At 38.0% G+C, this 25,720-nt stretch overlaps 1 protein-coding gene and 1 long non-coding RNA gene across 3 annotated transcripts in view; one reads left to right on the forward strand and one right to left on the reverse strand.

Annotated features, from left to right (window-relative positions):
• Window positions 1-440, reverse strand: part of FBXW4 (F-box and WD repeat domain containing 4) — a 118,360-nt gene extending 117,920 nt beyond the window's left edge. The window contains exon 1 of one of the 2 annotated variants that reach the window (XM_051981265.1): window positions 28-440. In XM_051981265.1, coding sequence (XP_051837225.1) covers window positions 28-368 — 341 coding nt within the window. In that variant the 5' untranslated portion in view covers window positions 369-440. The remainder of the gene's footprint in view (window positions 1-27) is intronic. The other variant, XM_051981264.1, reaches the window with a different exon arrangement.
• On the forward strand, window positions 80-25,358 carry LOC127551501 (uncharacterized). The gene is made up of 3 exons (XR_007951111.1): window positions 80-161; window positions 21,899-22,189; window positions 24,606-25,358. It is a non-coding gene; the product is annotated as an uncharacterized LOC127551501 (long non-coding RNA).
• The last annotated feature ends 362 nt before the right edge of the window (window positions 25,359-25,720 follow it).

Below are 25,720 nucleotides of genomic sequence, written 5' to 3' on the forward strand. Positions count from 1 at the left end.
CGGGCGGGATCTGGAGGGCGCGCTTACAGGTCGGTGCCGTGCCGAGTGAAGCCGGAGTTGAGGCAGGCCCGGGCGATGGGGCGCCACAGCAGGTCGCGGCTGGTGAAGCGCTGCAGGCGGCGGGACACCTGGCCCAGGCGGCCCAGGGCCTGCGAATCCAGGTAGGAGCAGATGAGCAGCAGCAGCTCCTCGGGCAGGCGCCACAGCGGTGGCCCCGGGCCGGCCCCGGGAGGCCAGGCCTCTGCCTCCGCCGCCTCCGCCCCGGCCCCGGCCCCGGCCCCGGCCGCCGCCTGCCCCGCCTCGGCCTCGCCGTCCGTGTCGGCGTCCGCCGCCTCGCCGTGGGGGCCCGGGGTGCCCCTCCTCCCCATGAGGCCAAAGCCCAGGGCCCGGCCGACCCGCCGCCGCCGCCGCCGCTCACAAGGACCCGGAGCCGGAGCCCGAGCCCGAGCCCGAGCCGCGGCCGCCGCGGGGGGAAGGGGAAGGCGAAGCCATCCTGGCCCGAGTCACATGGGGCGGCAGGAGCCCGGGCCGCCGCCGTCGCTGCCGCCTGTCAATCACCGCCTCTCTTCCCCCCCCCCCCTCCACTCCCCAGTACGGGGACTCCGGGCCCTTAGCCAGAGGGCGGGGACTGGGCCCCGATAGGCAAGGCCCTGCCCAGGTGCAAACCCCACCCCCCAACCCTGAGCAGATTCGTAAGAAGCACCCCCCCAAAAAATGTGACCCCGCGTCCTCCCAATCGCCCTTGGAGGTGACCTTCTCAGGTCTCGGGGATGTATGGGAGTGTCTGTGTCTATGTCTGTGGCTATGTCTCTGTGCGTCTGCTTGTTTCCGTGTCTCTGTGTGTCTGTGTGCTGGAGAGCGCTTGGAAGAGGGAGAAAGCATCCGTTCCACCCTGCCTTACACTTAAAGCCCCAGAGGGTAGTCTGCCCGGTGCTTACCCGAGTTCTCCTACTGCCCTGCCAATTTCTTCCGTTTTCTAAGCTCCCGTCCTACTCCCCCTAGCTGTAAGCTCCCTGAGGGCAGAGACTGTCAGGGTCCTTCATAGTGATATCCCTCCTCCGCCCTCACCAGAGGAACTACTTAAGAATTTCATGAAGGTAGAATTCTCAAGCCTGGTACAAGACTTTTCAGCTGTGAAGGATAATATCAGGATCTTCCTAAATCATCTCGTTTATTTGGGATACTGCAGAAAAAAAGGAATAGAGATCAGAATTCTTCAAACACGATCCAATCAGTTACCTGACTCAACCCCTACTCCTCTTCCCCCTTTTGCCTTAACCCAGTTTCTGGGCAACAAAATTAAGGCAAAACCATCACCTAGATCAGGTCAAGGAGATAAGTGCACTAGGACTGAAGATCATATATGTGATTGAGTACTTGATCTAAAACAGTGGTTCTCAAACTTGTGTTCTCAGTATCTTCATGTTGTTAAAAAAAAAACTATCGAGGATCTGTTCAAAGAGTTTTTGTTCACATGGGTTATATTTATAGCTATTTACTATATTAGAAATAAATTTGTAGACCCTCTGAAAGGGTTTCAGAGACCCCAACAATTCTTTGGACTACACTTTGAGGACCACTGGTCTAAAATATATTTAATGCCACAAATTGGAAAGATTTTACATTATCTGTTTTTTATTTCTTTGTAGATCTGGAGTCAACTGCATCATAGTTACTGTACCTGTAGAAATGCCACTGGTCTCAGAAAGGTTAACCTGAAAAATACTGCCGCATTTCTGTCATTCTCCCTCCTATAGCGTGGGTGATTAGTCAGCTAGTCAGAGTGCAGACCTGGAATCTGGCAGTGTCACAAGCTCAGTTTTTGATCTTGAAGGAGAAAAAAAACCTAAACAAAAACTTTAGCCTTTCAGTGTCCTAAATCTGTAGTGAAAATAATACCTGCCTCTTCCTTACTTTGGGGGGATAAACTAGATGATCCCTGTAAAATGCTTTGAACTACTCCAAGAAAATTCCAAATAATCACCATAGGTCAAATTCCATTATAACAAATACCTTTACAACAAATCCCTTTGCATTAGAAATGGTTTTACAAAACCCAGCCCAAAAGATTGTTTCCTTATTTAAGGTAATATTCAATACAACAAAATTTCAGTACAACCAAAGAATTTAGACATGCCCTTGAAGATTATTGTAAAGAAATTTGACATGTTACAAAGCTATGGGGATGGAATATCTTCAAACTGATGCAAAACAATCAGTCTAACTATTTTGAGATACACATTAAACATGTTCATATTTCCAAAGAGTTTTACTATCATTATTATAATAGTTTTTCATAGCATAGTACAGAGCAGCACATTCTCATTGTGCAAGAATTAGTGGCACAGGAACTGTATCCAATCCAGCTGAAATGAATAAATCATGATTAGATTACCAGTTCCTAAATTCCAGTCATTCAGGCCACCCATCTTTATGAAAAATGACCATAGTTTTTTAAAATCAGAACTTTTCTGTCTTGTCCTTAACCAAAACAACAACAACAACAACAAAACAATAGAACAAAGAAAACATTTAGATTAGAATTGAAATTTTATGATTTCTCCAAGGAAGGGCAACAGTGTTCTGAAGACATTAATGCCAATACTAGCAATATTTTCCCTTTAACATAGTAAATACAAATGTTATGTAGGTATCGAAAATACTTATATACAAAAAGCACTCTTTCATCATGAAAATAGACCCAATGGCTTTTTTTATTTCAGAATTCTCCTCTTTCCCTTTCCAACCCATTCCTTCACTCTACATGGACTTTTATGGATTCCATCAATATATTTCAAGTAGAGAAGTGTTCTATGGCCAAGTAAATCAAGGAAACATTGTAGAATGCAGTAAGAATGTACTCAAAGCCCTGAAAAGTTTGTCTCACCTCAAAGAAAAAGCTAAGTAATTTCTCTATGATTATTTTTCTCTTCAAACATCCCTCTGAGGTTTAAATCAAGCTGGGAAAGGTTTGTTCCCTCCCAAAAAAAGGATTTTCTTTTGTTCTTTTTAGGGAGTAGAAGTTTGGAGTCATGCAGTTAAAGGGCTTGTCACAAAAGTAAATCTGTAACTTCTACTCAGGGAATTTCCTTAAAATTTACTCTCTCTAAAAGTATAACTATTAGTATCTTGAAAAAAGAGAATACTTTAGCCTTCAAAAAAATCTCTGAGAGAAAGAGAACCAAAGAGAAAACTGATCAATTCTCTTTTGCACTCTATCTTTCTCTCTCTCCCTCTTTCTTCTTTTTCCCCTCTCTTCAGTCCCTTACTGTCTCTTTCTTTTTCCTCCTTTCCTTACCCTTCTTCCCATCCCTTCACCCCCTAAATACTTGACTTCAATAAATATAATGAAACAGTAGGAAGGAAAAAGAGATTTAGCTCTGAGCTCAGAAAACCTTGGTTCACATTTTGGTTCCTCCAACAAACTAGCAACAAATCCTTGAACTTAATCTCTCAGAGCTTCAGTTTCTTCATCTGTAAAGTGGGAATAATACTCACCATACACTGTAAAAACAAAATGAGACAATATATATAAAGTACTTTATAAAGAATTGTAAAGTGCTACAAAAATGTTAAATTCTTGGTGGTCTTGCATGTGTCATATAACAATCATTTGGCAATTTTTTTTAACTGGCAAATTAACTCTAAACATTGAGCTTATTTTTTAATTTTAGAATACCATAAATGTGGAAGACCATAAAAAAGAAAACTAATATACATGTCATGATATGTTGTTGTCTTTAAATCCTTAAAAATATTTTTTCTGATCTACACAAAATCCTTTTATCTTTTTTTTCCATACAGATACAAAGTTTCTTTGTGGATACACATTTAAAGAGTATTAATGTTGTTGTTATAAGTAATAATTATGTGCTTTATGTAAAATTTTTCATATGATAATCTAAAAGTCAATAGATATTAATTAAGCCTATTAATCATATGCCAAGTAAGAAATGCTAGGTTACTGCCATTATGATTCACATGAACTATGAAGTAGTCCAAAGTCTCAGGACAAGCATCAATACTACTGGTGCTTTCCATTATTGTCACATAATGGATCCTTAATAAATGCTTTTTGATTGAAGGTAGAGTGACCATTAGACAAACCCCCAGGATATTTTCAACTTATATGTTTGTATATGTATTGTGTATGTTTGTGTATTTCTTTTATTTCATTTCAACCATATTTAAGGTGCTGAATTAGAAGGAAAGTGCGAGTCATCAAATCTTACCTTCTCATTTTGGACAGGAGAAAACTAAGACCCAAAGAAGATGAATTATTTGATGAAGGTCACAAAGCCATTAAATGATCCAAATCTTTTAGACTCCACACTTAAGCTTCTATCCACAATTACATATTGCCTCTCATCTTAGAGTTTAAATTTTGCATTTGAAATTAGGAGAAATAATCTGAAAAGATGGAAAAGTAATAAGTAATATTGTGTGCCATCATCTTTTGTCCCTATCAGATACTGGCTCAAATACTAACCCTTAACCTTCCAGATAATAGGAAAATAATCAAAGAATTGAAGTACAGATAGTCTGCCAACATTATCTCAACCTCTCTTCTAATCAGGGAACTAAGAGACCAGCTTTCTCTCTCTCCACCTCCCCAAGCTAGTGACTACTCATCCCCTCAAAGGCCCTTGATCTTAAAATGACTCTGCACCTGGCCTAACAAAGAGAATGGTTTAAAGACACAATCTTCCTTCTTGTACCAAGTTCAAAAATATTAGCTGTGCTAAATTATCCAAATGAAAAGAGGGGAAATAACAAATCTGTCATCGGGAAGACCTGAGTTCAAATGTCACCTCATATAGTATACAATCATGATCTTGAATTCTCTAAGCCTCAGTTTATTCTTTTGTAAAATCAGGTTAATCATCACTGTATTATAAGTTTGTTAGGGGCTCAAATAAAATAACACAAAGTTTTGCAAATTCTAAAGTACCATATAACTATCAGTTAATATTAAAGAATAAATTTGAGATTTAAAACCCAAGTCCTTATCAAGGGTTTTTGGAAAGTCCCTTGGGCTCCTTTAATCCTTGTTTATTCCTCTATAAAATATGTCCATTAAAAACAAAATAAAGAACTAGCTTTTAAGGTAATATTTGAAGAAAAGACAGAACAAGAGTTGGAAGGTGATCATCCTGGCTCTATCCCTGACTTTCTGTGTGATCTTATCCAAGTTAATTTCTTTCTGCCAGTTTCTTCATCTGTAAATGAGAGGATTGTATTGAATGATCTCTAAGGTCCCATATAATTCTGAAATACTATGATTTTATGTTTTGAAGACAGAAGGTTAGGAGACCTAGCAGTAAATGAATGCTATATTAAAAACATTAGAGGATTTAGTATGAAGAGGAGAGTCAAGCTGAAATGTTTATTTTTCTGAAAAAGACTAAGTATACCGATACAGTATCTTCTATCTTCTAAAATCTTATTGAAGTACTGCTGTCTGATCTGTCATCTCTTAGATTCCAAATTCTATATTATACTTAGCAAGAGGTTCTTCACATAATAAAAAGTTTTTAAAAAAATAGTTTGTTGAATACAGTAATGCATTTTCTCAGTTATTAATTTGTATTACTTTCTTTCACACACTTTAAAAAAACTTGATACCAAAGGAAAGAATTAAAACTAAAAACTATGCAAATTCAATTTTTTAAAAAAAACTTTCAATAGTATTTTTCCAAATACATGTAAAGATAGTTTTCAACATTCATTTTTGTAAGATTGTGTTCCAAATTTTTATCCCTCCCTTCCTTACCTCCCAGCAAGTAATCTGATATAGGTTAGATATGTGCAGTTTTTTTAAACATATTTCCATATTTGTCATGTGCAAGAAAAATCAGGCCTAAAGGAAACATGTTCAATATTTCAAAAGACTGCTGATTTAATTGGGCATTCTACTTTGGAAACAAATTAAACTCTCTTGATGCCTTAGTAGGCAGTTCAGAAGTTAACTAAAATTATTCATCATTTGATAGGTAGTATATATATTCTGAAAGTCATTTTTCCAATAATTTTAAGAATCTTCTTTTGAGATTTTATTATAAAAACTGTGTACACATAAAAGAATAGTATTTCTCAAGCTGTATCAATTCATGATATAATGAATCCCTGTCCTGTCCTTGCAAAAGCAGAGGAAAAAATGTGTTCAAAGTGGTGCCCAGTGACCTTCCTGTGAAATACTCCAGTAAAAGAATAAACCTGTATTTAAAGTCTCCAGTCATCCAAAGTAACAGCTGTGCTAGAGGAATCCATTTTCCAAAGGACGGATAACATCACCCCAGGACATAGTACTGACTTCACAACTGTGCTGAAAACAGACAACCCCAAGCATCAAAGTCCTTTATTTTGTTGTTTAAGTGCAAATACTACTAATAATTTGGTAGTTATGTTTTTTTTTAAATAGGGAGGTAGGAACAGTTAGAGGTTGATCATTTTAGAAATATTAACTCTTAACTATGTCTACAAAGCAGATATCTAAGAAATATTTGCTAGTTGAATAATGCCATCATTAGTCAGGCTGATGCATACCAGGGGAATAATGCATCTTTGTGTCAATAGGCAGTATTTAAAGTGATCTTGAGCAAAACATGAATTTCACCATTAGCCCTGGGTTCTAGGAATAAAATCCTACATTGCTATGTGGCACAAGAGAGAAGAGTCTATAAAATACCTTTGGGAATAAAAAGAAGGTTCTTTAAATCTTGGTAGATGAAGCTGGCAAAAAACCACAAATGACAAAGACGGAAGGAACCTCAAGTCCTAAAGAAATTTCTGAGATCATGACAGGATGTTTTTTTTAATTTACAGCTTTAAAATATTGATTAATTTGGGGAAAGGACATTTAAAAAATAAATAAGCACCATCTAAAAATGATGGTGTAAAATTGTTATTTTGGATAAGTATTAAATTTCAGAGTTTAAATTTTCATTTAATTTTTTTTTCCTCAAAAGGAAAGAATAATTTCATTTTACAAAGCAAACAACCCTGTAAAGTTAATAGGGCAACCATCAATCTATGCTTACTGACTGAAAGGGGGGGAAAAAACAAAAATATTTTCAATTACATGATTATCACTAATAATTATTAATATCTTCTTGGCCACTGAAGTCATTAGCAGAAGTTTGAGACTTGGTGATAGCAATACTGAAACAACAAAAGGCACTTTGAACTCACCTTGTCCTTACCACAGCCTTGGGGATGAACAGGCTTTGTGAATGACAGCCAACTTCTCTAAAGTAAAAGTCATTACATCATTCTGAATAGATTGCAAATTGTACTTCCTAAAATTCACAACAAAGGAACAAAAAGAAAGCCTTTTCATTTTAGGGAACGGGTACTAAAGTATAAGTATAGATGACAAGTAAAATATTTTTGTACAAAGTAAAATATGGTGTTGAAATAAGCTGAATCCAAATTTTACTCACTAGTACTGGTTTGCAGACCCTGTGTAACTAGATACACACATGTCAATATTAATGCTCTCTCATCATACAGACACACCTTTTCTGTACCAATCATTCTCAGAAAAGACAAGGGCCCTCTCCACTAAAAAGGAAAAAGATATGCAGATTTGAAATCTACCATAGGGAGCAAAGAGAAGAAGTATAGATAGGTTCTGGGGGAGGGAGTATTGCTCCAATGGCCTGGAATCTCGCCCAGGTTCAGCAGTTTGACCTGGAAATGAGAAGTGCAGCCTGAGTCCCTTTTTTCTCTTTGGAAATTAGAACTTCTGAACAGAAAAATTCCAGAGCATGTGGAACTTGGCCAGACCACCTGCTTCCCTGACAATGGCCACTGGACCACCAACTTGGTTGCCTCAAGGTCAATATAACTTCTTCCCCACAAAAGCCTGGGCATTGACCAAGGATAGAGGGTTCATTTCTCAGTTCTATAGTGAGAACTTGCAACAGAAACAGTTACTTGGGAGGAAAAAGAGAAGTCTGGATACATAAAACAGAAGTCAGGCTGCTATTCAATAGTCAAATAAACGCATATCCCTCTTAGTTCTCTAGAGAAATAAAGATTCCAACCCTCCTTTAGTTTCTGTGTGAGCTTCCATTTTATTTGGTAAGCATAGAATCCCCAAGAATAACCATTGGCTCAAATCTGTTCTTCAGAAGGTTTGTGGCCAAGTGAATAAGTGGACTACCTTTTTAAAAATAGGAGGTAGGCTGGGTAAGGATATTATAGGAATGCAGAATTCTAGTCAACCTCATAATCTCTCAGCATCTCCATCTGCTGGACCACTTGATAACTGGAGAGGCTCCATAATAGGAATGTCCCAGAGCTTTCCTAAAGAATTGCTGAGATCAGATTTTTTACTTTGTGGAGGTTATTTAATGAATTACAAAATTCCCTACTTTAGTGGTTTGAATGCTTAAGGAGTCATATACGAACTCCCAAATAAACTCATAGTTGATTTTTCAGGCTAAATAGATCAAGGATGTTCTAAAACTCCATTTGCCATTTTTACCTTGAATAACTTTTATATATAATCAATTTTTTTCAAAGAAACCACAGGTGACTAGTAAAAGTTTCATTCAGAATGGATTTTTTAAATTTCCCTCTCTATTTAAATCCAATATTATAAGAATATTTTATTCTTATAAAGAATATATGAGCAAGATATGACTGGGAAAATACATTCATTTCTAACAGGATCAGAAGGAAAAAGATATCACTAAGATAAAAGATGTTGTTGTTTTGAGTCGCATCTGATTCTTGGCAAAGACTGGTTTTGTAATTTCCTTTTCCAGTTCATTTTACAAATGAGCTGAGGGAAACAGAGTTAAGTTATGCTCAGTGGCACACAGCTAGTAAGTCTGAGGTCAAATTCGCATTCAGGATGATGAGTCTCCCTGACTCTAAGTCTGTTGGATCTAGCTGTCCACTATGCCACTAGCTGTTCAGCGGAAAGCTTAACCATGGGTTAAGATTCCAAGAAGGCAAACCTGTCGCTGCTGGGATAAGAAACTCTCTATTCATTTTAAAAATAATGTGCCATACACAAATTGTATGGACAAATGAATTTTAAAAGTTTAAGAAAGATATATATGAAAGCTCTAGGAGGAAGCAATTTCAAAGAATTCTGAAAAGTCATTGTGAATGACAATCATTGAATTGATCAGTAGTCCACTCCCACTGACACCCCCAATTCTCAGAAGTAGAGCAAATAAATAAATGAGGCTAGAAACAGAGGCGGATTCTGAAAGTGTTAACACTTCTTTAATTTAATGAAAAAAAGCAACAGGGAAACTAAGACTTTGAAAAGGAGAGCTCTGAAAATCATCAAATGGAGAGTGATTTTTACAAACAGTATCTTCAGCAAAAGAGTAGAGGAAATGATAGCTAACCAGTGCTTAAAAAGAAATTGGAGCTATAGTAATGAATAAAGAGGAAAAGGGAGATTTGAGAGATAACTTCAAGAACACATTGACAAAAGTGGCTACACCCATGCTGAGGCTGCAGACGATAAAGAGTTCCCAGTCTCAGATTGTGAGTTTGAGAGGAGTTGTTAATACAATTAGAGGCAAAGAAAGAGAAGAAATTCACTTCCCTGAACTTGAGTTAACCGCCAAAGTTTAAGATTGGAAGGGGCGGGGAGGAAAGGAGGGAAGAGAAGAGTCTGTCCCAGAGTAAAGCTGTGCTATAGCTAAACTTGATAATAACTTTATGTTCCTCATTCATGAGCTCTTAGCACAAGACTTTGAACACATTAAGATCTTGATAAATGTTTGTTTAAATAAATACATGATTCCAGATATCCTGTCTTCATCAATTCCTTCTACCTCCTCCCAAATCTATTATCATTGTGCTAGCACTGGGATATGGATAAGAGAAAGGAATTTGGAAATCATATACAGTTTTCATGCACTTAATAATTCTTTAAAGTTTAAAAATTACCCTCAAAGTTCCCCTATCACATCTCAAATCACTTAACAACTGTCCTTTTCAATATTTCTCAGACATATTAAGTCATAGTGTGAGATCTTAAGGTTCTCCTATGCCTCTGCTTATTTCAGCAAGGGTTGGTTGAAAGGCTGGGATGCTTAGCCTGAAAGATTTAGGGGAGATGTGATTGCTATATTCAAATACTTAATGGGCTGTGAGATAGAAGGATTAGGCATGTTCTGCTTGGTGCTTACGGATGAAACTAGGACCACCTGGTAGAAGTTATAGAGAAGATTTGGCTTAGTACATGGAAAATTTTCCTAACAAATGAAGCTATCTAGAAATGGAATGGGCTACCTTTGGAGGTGGTAAGTTTACTGCAGTTCTTCAGACCAAGGTTGGAAGACCCCTTCTACTGAATACTGTAGGTGCTATGCTTTGTATGTGTTGGACTAAATGACCTCTTATCTTATCTTATGATTCACTTAACATTAACTGACTCCTGCGTGAAGAATACGATCCTATGTGAAATGCAAAATTTAGATAAATTCCTGTATTCTCAAGGAATTTATAGTTCAGTGGGGGACCAGCTCCTATACATTAGTCAATCCCTTCAAAAAAAAAAATAAATCTGAGCTTTCATCAGTGTTCTTTCCATGTACTCAGGTCACAATTCCTCTATGCCAGAGACACACTGGCACAATGCGAAGAGGGCTGGATTTTTATTCAAAAGACCCAGGCCTGAATCCCAGCCCTGCTATTCACTACCTGAATGTAGCAAATATCTCATTTAAATTCTCTGGGCTTTAATATTCATGAGCTCCAAACTTCCTTCCAAGGCTATGATTGATAAATGTTCGTTGATTGATTGATTTTATCTATAAGCAGTCAAAGGAAAGATTTGTAAAGCAGCTAGGTGGCACAGTAGAGCAGTAGCCCTGGAGCCAGGAGGACCTGAATTCTAATCTGTTCCTAGACACTAGCTGTGGGACCTTGCAAGTCACTTAACGCCAATTGCCTCATAAACAAAACAAAACAAAGCAGAGAAGAAGGACTTGGACTGCGATGATCCCTTCCATTCCTTAAAATCATATGTACATAAGTGCCAGGAACTTGATGCGTATGATGGGCCTTTCTGAATTACCTAGGCGGGCCTTTGGAGTCCATACTCAAAGTGGCTTCAATAAAATAGGACTACCAGAACTTGTATCCCATCAGCAAAGCCTTCAAGACCCCGGGGTCTCCTTTACCCTAGGAGGAAGGATCCCAGCACAACTTTAGTGGAGGCACAACAGAAGCAAAGAAGTGTATAAAAAGTGCAAGCAAAGCGTCGGGCGAGGTCCAAGGGAAGGGAAAGGTCATTACCAAAAGGGAGAAGGATCTGGGAAAGCTCCCCGGAGGAGGAGACGTTTGAATTGAACTTTTAAAAATAGGTAGGAATCTCATGGTGAGGTAGGTGGGGAGAGAGAAAGGGCTCTCCAAAGTTCTACAAGTAAGAAGGATAAACTTCATTTCTATAGTCTTTTCTTTAATAAGGCAAGACAATGGAAAGCTTCATCACTGAGAACCTACTGAGCTTTAACTCCTAGACTAAGGCAGACTTACCTTTCTGAAGATCTCTGAGTAATTAGCCGCACTGTGGGGATTTCAAGCACACACGCAGTGGCCATCAGTTTTCCTTTCTGGGCCTCTAAGGAAAGCTTTTTGAGGGGGCCCCCAGACTACAGCCCTAAAGAAACATGCTGACCAGGCACTCAGTGGGGTAACAAGGTGTCATCCAGGGCCAGGCCAATGCTGAGAGAGGCCTTATTATTTGATTCCCACTCTAACCAGCAACTAGAGAATACAAAAAGTAAAAGAACATCTCTGAGGAATTAAAGGCTAATGTTATAAAGCCACTCTGAAGTCTGCAAGTGTACCTTCAAAGCCCCTCCCCCACATAGCCTAAAGGAGGGCAACAATTTGAAATTGGTTTGTTAAAGCAAATTGGTTTGTTAAAACCTTGGCAGCTCCCAAACACACACACCACACACAACAGCAGCAAAAGCCTGAAAGACCATTCAGATAACTCCGGACTTTCATGACAAGTTCCCCTTTAGGGGTCATTCTTTGCATTTTCTCTGCCCTAAATTTACCCCTTCTCTTCAAGTCACAGTCAGGCAGACTGAGCCTTTCTTTTTTAGTTTGGTTTCCAACCCATTCTTTTGTACATTTCTGGAATTTAAGCCACCTCAGTTACAGGCTACTTATCTGTAACACCATTGCTTTGAGGGATTAAAGCAGGTTTCTTGTAATACACTTAGATCAAGAGTTATCTGAGTTGAGAAGAATATCCTGTTTGAGTTGGTGATGGGGAATCTTTTTATTTTTTTTTTTTATCTTGAGTTGTTTTGATTTTCCTGAGAGCAGTAATCTTCAGCAAGTGATATTTTTAAAAAGCCCCAAACACACCACAAAACATTCCATGTGATTTTAACTCCTGAATGAGGTTGGGCTGGCTACCTGAGTGATTCTCTCTCTTCTCTTCTTTGGCAGAAAGGATTAGAAACCTCCACAGAACTTGCTCTCCATTAAAGTGGAGTGCTGTTCATTCATTGGCAAGAGGTGAATTGTTTTCAGATTACATAGGAGAGTGTGTGTGTTTCTTTCCCACATCAAAGACTTGGATGGAAGCTGTTCTGGGTATTGCCAGGGATGCAAGAATTGGTGCTAAAGTGATTAGCAAAATTGCTTTCCTGCAAAAGAAGCACAAAACATTACCTAGGGATTAGAGGAGGAGGAGGGCAAGATTAAAGGTGATGTTGAATTTTGGGTGAATATCTTATCCATCTTTTTCAAATCATGCTTCAAGGATTCTGTTTGTAAGACCCCTCCTGAAGGAAAACCGAACAAATCAAAGTTTAAAACCCACTTTCCCTAGTTTTTGTGCTCAGGATTGCTAACTAGAAAAAAAAAAAAAGTAAGAAAATAACTAGCATGGGCTGTGCAGTGACCCTTAACAAACAAACGCATTTTAAATGTAGTTGGTTACACATGCAAATATATAAAATATATTTTGTTACTAAAAAGATTACTGTTCATTTTCACAGTCCTTACTTTGTCAACCTACAAGGTGAAAAGACTTCAAGTTTTAAAGGTTTTTTGCTGAAGCAGTTTTGAATTTTGTAGTGAATGAGTTTAGTACTCCTTTTAAAAATTTCTTTTCTACTGTCAATTTGCCCAGCATATTAGCAGCACCATAATGCCTACTTTGAATAATGAAAAAAAGGTATTGGAGTTAAATTATCTGCCTTTTCCCAATCCAAAATTGAGGTATGGATTTCTAGTTATACTCTCTAAAATAGCCAATCACAGCTCTATCTCAGTCTACCTCCTGCACAAACTGAGCTTTAAACCCACCTTCTCCTGGAAGCCTTTTTGATCAAGGCAACTTGATTCTTATCAACTCTTCATTTCCCATAATTGAGTTGGGCAGCTCAGGACACAGTTATGCACATGAAATACTCAACCCAATACCCACCTAGAAAGTGTTGTATACTTTTTCTCATATTCTATCTCCTTCCCCCACTACCAGAAAACCCAAGAGGTAAGGGACTAAACTCAGACTGCTTCTTTTTTATCTTTGTATGTCCAGCATCTAACAGCAGCTTTATACATAGTAGACAAGTAATAAATGTTTATTCAATTGAATTACGTTTGTCTCTCAGTAAACTGTTATATTGAGTTGTATCAATGAGCATAAGGAGATTACAAGTTGGGAGATAGCTTTGAAATGTTTTGCTGAAAGCACTATAAAAGTCTAAGATTTCATCACCATAAATATAATTGCTTCATTATTATTGCACATTGATTTTTGTCAGAAACTGTAGGCTTGTTATATTTTATACTGTCACATGTTTCTTCCCAAATGTCCAGAACAAGGTTTTGTACATAAACATTTTTTAAAATGTTCCTTAAATGTTGAAAAAAAAATAAAAGATACCAACAATACTTTGCAGTTCAGTGAGCCAAACTGTCCACATCTCCCTCTACTTTGCTGGACTGACTTTTAATAGTAATTCTGCATTCTTTTCTTATGTGACTGGGTATTGTAATAAGGCCACATCTTTTTGTATGTTTCATTTGGTACCTAGCATGCTGTGAACACTCAATTAGAAAGCTACTTTCTTGATATTCTGCCTTGTACGTGAGTGAGACAGACAGAGAGACAGAGACACAGAGACAGAGACAGAGAGCCAAAGACAGAGGCAGACAGAAAGACAAACAGAGAGAGACAAAGATAGAGACAGAGAGAGAGGAAGACAGACAGAGGGAGTGAGAGAGAGGGAGTGAGAAAGAGTGAGAATGTGTGAATTTGGCAGTGTTCTTTCCTAGAGAGTACTTATTTGATTTCCTATCTGGCAGCTATTTAAAACAATCTTTTTTTTTCCCCCTTTCCCTTACAGAGTTCCCTAAAGTCACTGGACATAAGATAGCTGTGAAATCTGACATCATTCCAATTTAAATGCTTTAGTCCAGCAAGTGCAAGATTTAGTTTTCTTCACTGTAATGACTGCCATGGCCAGCCAGTTTCTGAAATTCTCCAACCCTCCAGGCTTCAAAGCTGGCCATCCTTGATCTCACTAAAGAATGTTTTTGAATTCTATGTCCATCTAGTGGTGGCCTGCAAAGATCTCCTTTGCTTTTTCTTTCTTTCTTCCTTTCTTTCTTTCTTTCACACTTGATCAGTGAGATTCTGTTTGTGACGGGGGGTTTGCCCCCCTTGGTCTTTAATTCTTTCACAGGTGGTTTCAAAGTGTCTGTCCTCAGCTACTGCTTTCTATAAACAAGCAGCATTCACAAACCGCAGTTACTGACGGCCTCCCTAATAGGACAATTCTTGCTTTACTTTGAAAACAGACAGGTTTGTGGGACAGTAAAGTACAATTCTTTTTTTTATATATATTCAAGATTAGAGCCTGGGGATGGTGGGTGAGAGTTGCCTAAAAGGAGAGGAGAGGTTTTTTACAGGGGAACCTTTGTGTTATAGATTATTTTTAGCAAATGTAAGGACTTCTGAATTTTTGCAATCAGCTTATACTTTTGTCTAAGAACTACATGCAATTAGATTAAGTGTGTGTGTATGTGGGGGATGCTATATAACAATTGTTATCCTCAGTCACAAATACACAAATCTCCAGCACTGCAAGTTTAATATTGGTAGTTGAAACCCAGGTGGTACGTATTGTAGTGATGGCCCCGTCTAGCTCAGCAAAGAATTCTGATGGGCTACCCTGGCTGTGATATATCTTATCACTTTTTCTCCCCCCTCTGGGGACCAAAGATTTCTTCCCAGGGAATAGCTCCTTTTGAGTACTCAAGGGGAATAAGAATCTACCCTTATCTATTGCATTTGTTGGTCTTTGGCTGTTAGCCTGTGGCTCCTGAAAGTTGGCAGATTAATATGTTTATACTACCTTAAGTTAGTTAGGAGAAAGATGCTAGGTAAAGGCTAAGTTTTCCTTCTGTAATTAATATGACTTTTTTCAGAGAACCACAGAGTCAGTCTCTGCCTTATCCCAGCCTATTTTAAATTTAAGCAATCTGTATTCCAGCCAAACTGTACCTCTAGCTATTCCACAACTATGCATCTTCCACTTTCCAGAATTCCTATAAGCTATCCTTCAGTCCTGGAATGCACTCCCTCCCAATATCTACTTATGAGAATCCTTATCTTCCTTTAACCCTCAGTCCAGGAGTCTCCTTCTCCATTTAGTCTTTCCCTAGGCCCCTTGATGAACTTCTTGTCCCTCTTTCTCCCTCCCCTCTCATTTTCTCCAAATATTCCTAGAGCACTTCATTTGGACCTCTCCTTTCTTTACCTCTGTCATTCCTCACTTTGTTATTTATCTATTTAAAGTTGTATGGATTCAGTAGAATGGTCACTTCCAAGAACAAGAAGTGTTGTTTTGACCTTTTTGATTTTGCCTTTATATCTTTAATGATCTTATGCCTAGCACAAGATCTTGTATAGAATATGCCCTTAGCAGATGAACTGAATATTTAAATAATATATTTATCGAGTTTTAAGGTTTGCAAAGCAATTTACAAATATTATTTCATTTGATTTATAAAGTGGATCCAAGTAGGTGCTATTATTATGCCCATTTTATCAATGCGGAAACTGAGACAGACACAGATTAAGTGATTTGCTCAGGGTCACAAAGTCAGTTAAGTATCTGAGGTGGAATTTGAATTCAAGGCTTCTTGCCTTGAGATCTAGCAATTCATGTACTGTACCACCTAGCAGCTTCTTTTGCTGAACTATATATGAACATCTCTGAAGCCTAGAGAAAGCACAAAGAGTGGGACCAAATATCCATTGAGTATCTAAGAGGGGATAGCACTATTACAAAAATTTTTTTAATCCATAAAATGTCAAACCATCTAAATTTTCTGTGTGTTTTAAAATTGTATTCATATAGTTCTTGGCTTTGTCTTGGCAAGTAGACTCCCAAATATTTTATATTACCTACAGTTATTTTCAATGGAATTTCTCTATTTCTTGCTGCTGGACTTTATTGGCAAAATATAGAAATGCCAAATGATTTATGTGGATTTTTTTTACAAGTTGCAACTTTGTTAAGGATATTAATTAACCTAAACTTTCTGAAGAAAAAGCTGGGAGTTTGGGAGAGGGAGGGAGGAGGGAAGAGCTGCTTCCTAAGCAAATTGCTAATGGTTGAAAGGCTATTCCCTCACATAACTTAAAGAGTGTGTATTGATTGATATTCCTCCACTCATCTCTCACCAAAGGACAGACAAGAAAAGCTTTGTCAAAGGGAAGGCTTGAGGTGTGTTCTCAATGAAGGCTTATAATAAATCATAATTTCACAACCCCAAACTGCAACCCCATATGAGATCATGACTTCAGTTTAAAAAGCTTTGCTCTACTATGCAAAGATGGTGAAAGGATTAGCCCGATGAATGACTGTCTTACTCCTTTCTCTCACTTTTGGGTCCTAACACCCATCTATATATGGATTCCTTTACCTGTTATTCAAATGCACAGCCATTCAGAAAGAACTAAAACAAATCAGCAGATTGCAAGAATAATCTATGATGGAAATATATAATAGGAATATACTCTACTAGTGGATTAATCTACAGGTAAAAGGTAACATGTTCAATTCTTTCTGTGCGCTGTTACCTCATCTAGATCCCATTCTCCCTCACCCCACCCCACTCCACCCCAGCCCAGGGTTAGACAATCTCACTTGGAGCATCTGAGCATGTCATTTCCTTCGCTCAAAAAACTTCCTGGAATTTGTCTCACTTGTAAAGAATAAAATTCTTTAACCTCGGCATCCAAGGCCCAGACAATCTAGTCTCAAATGACCTGTTCAGTGTTATGTCCTGATTTTTTTTTCCTGGTCATGAGTTGTGATTTCATATAGTGAATTGTGTGATGAAAACTTCCAGTAAAGCAGATCAAAAACTGTTCAGAAGCTAAAAATCTTAGTGTTGCCTGGGGCACTGAGAAATTAAGTAATTTGTCTTTGTTCAAAGTGTTATATAAATGCTGTTATTATTATTGTACTATTTTATGTGAATACCAGCTCTCTCTCTGTCTCTGTCTCTCTCTCTCTTACACACACACACACACACACACACACACACACACACACCCTGAATGCCCTTTCTCTTCCTTTCCATCAGAATCCTACCCATTTTTCAAAGCCATGAAGTCTGTTCCTAGGTCATAATGACCTATAACTATTTTCTTTACCACTTAACCACTTTCATTCTGTCTTGAAGCCTATATCATCTCTTTATTCTGTACTTCTTTCTTAGCTCCTCAGGTACACAGTGAGCTCTCTGAGGCCAGGAACTTCATCTTGTAGTCCCAGCTTAGAGTGCAAAGTCTTGCCCATGGATAAATGTTTAATGACTGATGAGAGACTGGCTTTTTCTACTCTCTTTGTGCCCTCACAATCATCCACCAATTCTGCTCCCACCCAAAATCCAACCTGAGTCTGTAGATCTGTCACAGAGATTAATTTCTTAGATATTTGGTAGAGATGTATCCAACTTGTGTATTTTCTTTCTTTCTTTCTTTTTTTCTTTCTTTCTTTCTTTCTTTCTTTTTTTTTTTTTTTGCTGAAGAGGCAATTGAGGTTAAGTGACTTGCCCAGGGTCACCCAGCTAGGAAGGGTTAAGTGTCTGAGACCAAATTTGAACTCAGGTCCTCCTGAATTCAGGGCTGGTGCTCTAACCACTGTGCCACCTAGCTGCCCCTTGTGTAGTTTCTTTACGATAAATGTGTGTATATTTTCTGAAGCCTCATTTCCTAAACTAACTTTGCTACAAAATACTTTCAGGTTTGTATTATATTGATAAAAACCGATAAATACCAGCCTAAGGGATCTGAGATACTTCCAGGATAAAAAAAAAAAAAAAGTTAAATAAATATATCAATCAAATTAAGCATATCTGAGAAATAAAGATGACCACATTTCATAATTATTTTTGATTCCTGAATTGTATGACCTCATCACTGCCTGCTGATATCTTCTTCCTTTGAGAACAAGCTAAGCTTAGATGCTCTTTCTTCCATGAAACCTTCCTTCTCTGATTCATGTGTCCCCTCCCCTTTCCTCACTTCCTCCTCAAATTTTCCTAGAATTCTTTATTTGGATCTCCTCTTTACCCTCATCACATTCTACCTGTCTGAGAGACAATAGAGCATAGTGAAAAGCATGCTTGGTTTGGAGTCATACCTGAGTTTGAATTCCATTTCACAATTTTACTAGCTATGGGTGGGCCATTTGGAAGCACCTTTTTTCTCCTCGAGTCTGTCTCTAATTCTGTGACTTACAAATAGTGGGTCTTTAAAAAATTCCTATAAATTGAATTGGATATTTTATTTTTTAAAACATTTTTATTTAATGTTTTAAGTTCCAAATTCTGTCCCTCTTTTCTTACCTTCCCCCCAACCTGAGACAGTAAGTAATCAGATATAGATTATACCTGGGCAATTATATTAAAATTTCCACATTAGTCATCTTGTACAAGAAGACTCAAACAAAAAAAATAATAAAGTAAAAAATGGCACGCTTCAGTCTGTATTCAAACAATATAGTTCTTTCTCTAGAAGCAGATAATATGTCTCATCATTAGTCCTTTGGGATTGTCTTGGATTATTGTATTGCGGAGAATAACAGTCATTCACAAATCTTCATCAAACAATATTGTTGTTACTGGGTACAATTGTTCTGGTTCTGTTCACTTCACCATGCATCATCAATTCATGTAAATCTTTACAAGCTTTTCTGAAATCATCCTGCTTGTCCTTTCTTAGCACATATATATTCTATAGCACAATAATATTCCGTCACAATCATACAGATTTAGCTGTTCTCCCAATTGATGTGTATCCCTTTGAATTCCATGAATTGGATATTTCTAGAGGGAGAAATATTCATAACATCTTATATTTAGAGCTGGAAGAACCACCAAAGTTATCTGATTCAACCCCTTCTTTTTATATAAGACAGTGGGTCCAGATAAGTAAAAAAAAAAAAAAAAAAAAAAAGGCTTGCCCAGAGATACACATCTCTGTTCTTTGTCTTTAGTCCAAACTAAAGACTAAAAGTCTTCTGACTCCAAAATCCACATCGTCAACACTTCACAAAGACCTCCTTCCCTCAATCAATACACCATCATACATATATCATTTTGTGACAAGTATATTTAAGTAAAAATAATCAACATAGTAGTCATGTCTAAAAACATATGCCTATTCTGCATCTGTGGTCTACCATATCTACATGTGTGTAGTATGCTTCTGCCTAAACCCCTTTTGAGGAAAAAAGGCTGTCCTTTTTATTCTTTTTATCCTCAGCACATCACAGGCATATCGATAGATTATCAATGTTGTTTGTTATTTAATTTAATTTGTTTATAATTTTTGTTATATTTGTTAAAGCCAGTCTTCTTAAACTTTTTTTTATCCTGGACCACCTTTCACTCAAGCAATTTTTACATGACTGTAATGGTGGTGTAATGGTGTAATGATGGTCTAGATGGTTTAGAACCCAATTTTGATGATGGTAACAGAGAAGCAAAAGTAATAGATCTCACACTGTAGAAAATAATCATGTGTTATTCTATAAGACTAACCAACATATGTGGCAAATGCCATTTTCCTTGATATATGTTCTCTAGACATGCTCTGTGTCTGTTAGAAACTTCCTTTGATTATAAGTTGGTTGGTATCTTTTATGGAACCACTTGTACCAACTTCAACCAATAAAAATGCTAGGAAATGTTTAGACTGGTGATTTCATAGTTTACAGATATCTGTGAAGTTGATGGAAAAAACATTTTCTTGGTTCCTACCTTAACAACCTGTGAAGATTTCAAGGCAAATTTCCCTTTTCCTCCACCAACCATATCTGGATTCTTTCCCCACATTATGTTGAATATTCAACTCAGTAATTTATCATATATATAGTTTCTTTCTCAGTCTGCCCATGCATGACCAGTCTGATGGTTAAAGGAAATTCCATCATCCTTTTTGCTGTCTTCATCTTCTTTTTTTTTTTTTTTTGAATTATAGCTTTTTATTTACAAAACATATGCATGGGTAATTTTTCAATATTGACCCTTGCAAAATCTTCTGTTCCAACTTTTCCCCTTCTTCCTCCCATCCCCTCCCCAGATGGCAGGTAGTCCAAAACATGTTAAATATGTTAAAGTATATGTTAAATCCAATATATGTATACATATTTATACAGCTATCTTGCTGCACAAGAAAAACCAATTCTAGAAAGAAAGAAAAAACCCAAAAAGGAAAAAAAAATTGCAAGCAAACAATAATAGAAAGAGTGGAAATGCTATGTTGTGGTCCACACTCATTTCCCATAGTTCTTTCTCATTACTAAACAATTGGAACTAGTTTGAATCATTGTTGAAGAAAGCCATATCCATCAGAATTGATCATTGTATAATTTTGTTGTTGCCATGTATAATGATCCCCTGGTCCTGCTCATTTCACTCGGCATCAGTTCATGTAAGTCTCTCCAGGCCTTTCTGAAATCATCCTGCTGGTCATTTCTTACAGAACAATAATACTCCATAACATTCATATATCATAATTTATTCAGCCATTCTCCAATTGATAAATCAGTAAATTTAATGAAGGCAATATAGCATTTTTCCTTTTTTAAAAAAACTAAAAGTTTATTGATATCTTTTTGTCTTAATATCATCTGTATTTACAACTTTATTTCTTCCTCCAATTTGCCCCTAACTTAGTATAAAGGTTTTTTATGAACAAAAAAAAGTTATAATTCATGTTATGCAATCTTCTACATTCATGATACTCAGTGTTCTACACCAAAAAAAAAAAAAAAAGTACAGAGAAATGTCTTCTTATATCTCTTCTTGGAGTCAAACTTGGTCATTATAACTTTACAGCATTCAGTTTAGGTCATTCTGTTTTATTGATTGTTTTCCTAGTTCTGCTTACTTCACTTTGCTTAAGTTCATTTAAATATTTTTTGTTTCTCTTATAGAATATTTCTATTACATTAATTATTTAGCTATTCCCCAATCAATGGACATTTTTTTAGTATAGTCATTTTTGTAATTATTTGTTATTATTGACCCAGGAATAAACAATGAATATCTCTAATTATTTTCCATCCTTTATTTCTAGGTAGCTAGATGGCATAATAGATAGAGAGAATAAACCTGAACTCAGGAATATTTAATAACCTTCTCTTAACCTTGTTAAATCCCTTTCATTATATCATCTTTGATTCTTCTTTTGCTCTCATATTCTGTCACTTTTTGAGACTCATCAATTCTATCTGACAACCTACATCCTCCCCCTTTTGAACAGCTACAGTCCTTGTTTAGGCCTTCTTTGCCTCTTACCTGGACCATTTAATCTCCCAATTGTCCTTCCTTAACTCCAGTCTCTTTCTCCTTCCATCCTTTACAGAGCTGCTGATTTAATCTTCCCGATGCATAGACCTGACTGTCATTACTCTGCTCAGAAACCTTTTGTGTTTCTCAATTGCCTTTATCATACCTGCAAACTCCTTAGCAAGACCATTGAATCTGCCTGCTACTCAAGCCTCATCAGGACTTTAGCCCCTCCTTTTGGATCCTTTAACTTCTGTGCAGGATCGTGAACTTATGTTTAAAGAAGGGACTCAGCACACTTTCCCTCCATTTCCCACCAATTATGCTGCTTTTGGACTTCGTTGGAACTCACCATCATGCAACCAAGGTGCCTCAATGTCATTACTGAATTTGGGATCCTCTACCAATGATGAGTTTCTAATATCCCAGCAGCCCCTAAGTGACTGTGAGGATAAGAAAAGAGGAGAGAGGGTGAGAAACATGAGTGAGAGAGAGAGAGAGTGAGAGAGAGAGAGAGACAGAGACAGAGAGACAGAGACAGAGACAGAGAGAGACAAAGAGAGACAGAGAGACAGAGAAACACAGAGAGAAACAGAGAGACAGAGAGAGACAGAGAAACACAGAGAGAGACAGAGAGACAGAAAGACAGAGACAGAGACAGAGAAACACAGAGAGAGACAGAGAGACAGAGACAGAGACAAAAAGAGACAGAGAAACACACACAGAGAGAGACAGAGACAGAGACAGAGAGAGAAACACACACACATACAGAGAGAGAGAGAGAGAGAGACAGAGAGAGAGAGAGAAAGAAAGACAGAGAGAGAGAAACAGAGAGAGAGAGAGAGAGAGATTGTGTGTGTGTGTGTGTGTGTGTGTGTGTGTGTGTGTGTGTGTGTATGTGTTTCTGGGAACTCTGGAGTATAATTCCAATTTGTTTTCCAAAACAGTTGAATCAATTGACAGTAGCTGTGGCTGAGAATCAACATCAAAACCCAGCCCCTGGTGGGATGGCTTTCTTCACTATGACCCCCTGGTGACATAGTGATTAATGACAGCTCAGACCAGTCCCCAGAAAAGGTTTTCTAATATCAGAACCAGGCTACCTGCTTCTGCTCCAGAAGCCTTGCTTTGAACTAAGAACTTCAATTCAATATCTATTAAGTATTAGACTTGGATTTATGAAGGATCCCTGTTGGAGTGCCACTGCTGACAGTCATTAGTTATATTTATTTGCATACACATACATATTAGTACATAATTAGCACAATATATATCTAGTTATATAACCAATATGACACTCTTTCAGACTTTGGGTTTTTAATCTGTCTGATGGAGATGTTGCTGAGTCATTTCAGAGTGATTTACCATTTTCTTCTCCAGCTCATTTTACAGCTAAGGAAACCAAAGTTTAGTTTAGTGTTTAGTGACTTGTTCAGAGTTACTCTGCTGTCTGAGGCCGGATCTGAATTCAGGAAGACATCTTCCTGTCTATAAGCCCTGGGCTCTATCCATTTTGCCATCAAAGTGTTCAATGATGGAAATAATAAAAGTTATTATACTTATCTCATAAGACACTTTAGAAATTTCTCTTTATTTTCTTCCATTTTACTTCTTCTCCTCCTCTTCTTTCTCCTTTTTCTCCTTTCTTCCTTCTCTTCCCACTACTATCACCATTATGCAACTACTACACTTACTTTTTAGCTCACCTATTTGTCTTCTCCAACACAAATGAGTTCAGATTCAAGCAGTTGATGTTTAACTATGAATTAACCGCAATACAAGAAATTCTTGGGGTATAGATCCTAAATGCATTAGGTAAATTGTGGCTACAGAGACGATTTCCATCTTATTTTGCCCTCTTTTCTAATGACAATCTATAGCCAGAGCTATGTCTCTCCGTTCCCTTCCTCATTGAAAAAGCAAAGTCCTTTCTTTCTCTCTATGGCCTAGGTCTCATTAGACCTAAGAGAAAATTATTTCCCTCAGATATAGTTGCTTCCTTGCATTATGACCACAGAAGTTCCCTGAATTCATTTTTCCTTTTCCTAAAGACACAGATAATGCTCAATGATTTCAGAATCTCAGAGCTGGAAGGGACCTTAGAGGTCTAGGCCAAGACTGTTAAGAGGTTCTCTATGATATCTCCAAATACTGGTCACTTAGTTTCTGCTTGAGGACCTTCAGTAAAGTGAAGGAAAAGGAAGAAGCATTTATTAAGTGCTTAATACTGGAAACTGGAACTGTGTTAAGTACTTTACAAATATTATGTCATTCAGTCCTCACAACAGCCCTGCAAAGTGAGTGCTATTATTGTCTCCATTTTATAGTGGAAGAAACTGAGACCGTTTCCATCTATAGCAAAAACTGAACAAGCCTTATTCCTCTTTTACCCATTGCCTTCCATTCCTTCCCTTCTCCCCACCCCAGGTCTTCCCAGGCTTTTAACTGTTCTTCATATGCTTGAACTGATCACCTTCCTCTGACCTCCAAATCTTCACCTCATCAATACTTTGCCTCAACTGAGGCACCCAAGACCTAACACAGTACTCGGGTTGAGGGCAAAGTACAGAGGAAATTATTATCTTACTCATCATTTAAAACATTTATTGATCTGTTTTATTTTTATATCCTATTTATTTATAAAACCCATTTTCTCCTCCCCCCACCTGAGCCATCCCTTGTAATACTGATAAAAAGAACAGCTAAAGATTCACTTATATAGTGATCACTGTGTGCCAGGTGCCTATGTTTTATAATTAGCATTTTGTTTGTTCCCTTCCCAGGGGATGCCTGGGATCAGCTGCCCCTCACAGAAGAACTTCCTCACGTCTAAATTCACCACTTGCCAACTCCTTGCCAACTCCCATCTTGATTGACTCCACCTCCCGCAGACACTTGGAAGGAGCGGAGATTAGAGCACCAAATTCCTCCCAATGCCTTTCTTTATAGAAGGAATAAATTATACTCTCAGAATGATGAGGTCTTGACTGGGATGTTGGACAGAAGGAAACTAAAGAATTGATCCCTGAGGCTAGCAAGGAGAAGGCACTAATAGAGATCAATTTATCTCCATGTCCTACCCTCTGGGGAGCTCACTTAGTCAGAAATCCAAGGTATGTCAAACCCCTGAGACCCGTCCTCTTGGAGTCTCAGAGCAGCCTTACCTTGCCACACTCTGACAGAAATCCCAGTGAAGTCCCTAAGGTGAAATTTTCCTCATAAAATCTACTTATGGGCCATCTCACGGCTGCTACCTTCCTTTGGGTCAATCTGACGCAGTACTCTGCCCTTCCTCCATGCCAAGTAGTGTCTCCCCTAACTGCACTGCTTCCCAACCCCACTTCTCCGGGGCTAAGTCCTTTCAGGGGTCAGCCTGCCAGCCAAGGACATGCCCCAGCCTCATGGGCTGCTCCCTTTCTACTGTAATTCTGAGTTGCACTGAGGAACTTGTCTTTCATATGCTCTCCCACTCTATTTCATTTTACCATTCCTATTGTATGCCTTCACTTTGTCTATAACCTATTCCCCTAAATAAATCTGCCTTTGGCAAAGAAAATGGCTATGGTGAATTCTTCATATGACTGAACCCCAACTTTTGGTGCCCACCGTCATCCGGTGCCTACCTCACCCACATCAAGATCACTCCATTCTCCATCGGTGGCCCTGCCTATTTTCTAAGCTGTCCCTTGTTTTGCTCCCAGCCTTTTCTGCCTCCGTTTGTGTGTTGTCTTACCTCTTCCTGAAGATTGGAAGCCTATTAGTTTGCTGAAGGTAGGTTCTGCACATTTAGTAAATGTTTATTAGATTACTGATTTATTGGATTGAATTGATTTTCATTATATTAGTCAAGAAATTTTAGGTTTAGAAATGATGCCAAATATCAAAAATGTTTCAAGAA

Source organism: Antechinus flavipes, chromosome 2, assembly GCF_016432865.1.
Source record: "Antechinus flavipes isolate AdamAnt ecotype Samford, QLD, Australia chromosome 2, AdamAnt_v2, whole genome shotgun sequence".
In the NCBI taxonomy this organism is placed as follows: Eukaryota; Metazoa; Chordata; class Mammalia; order Dasyuromorphia; family Dasyuridae; genus Antechinus; species Antechinus flavipes.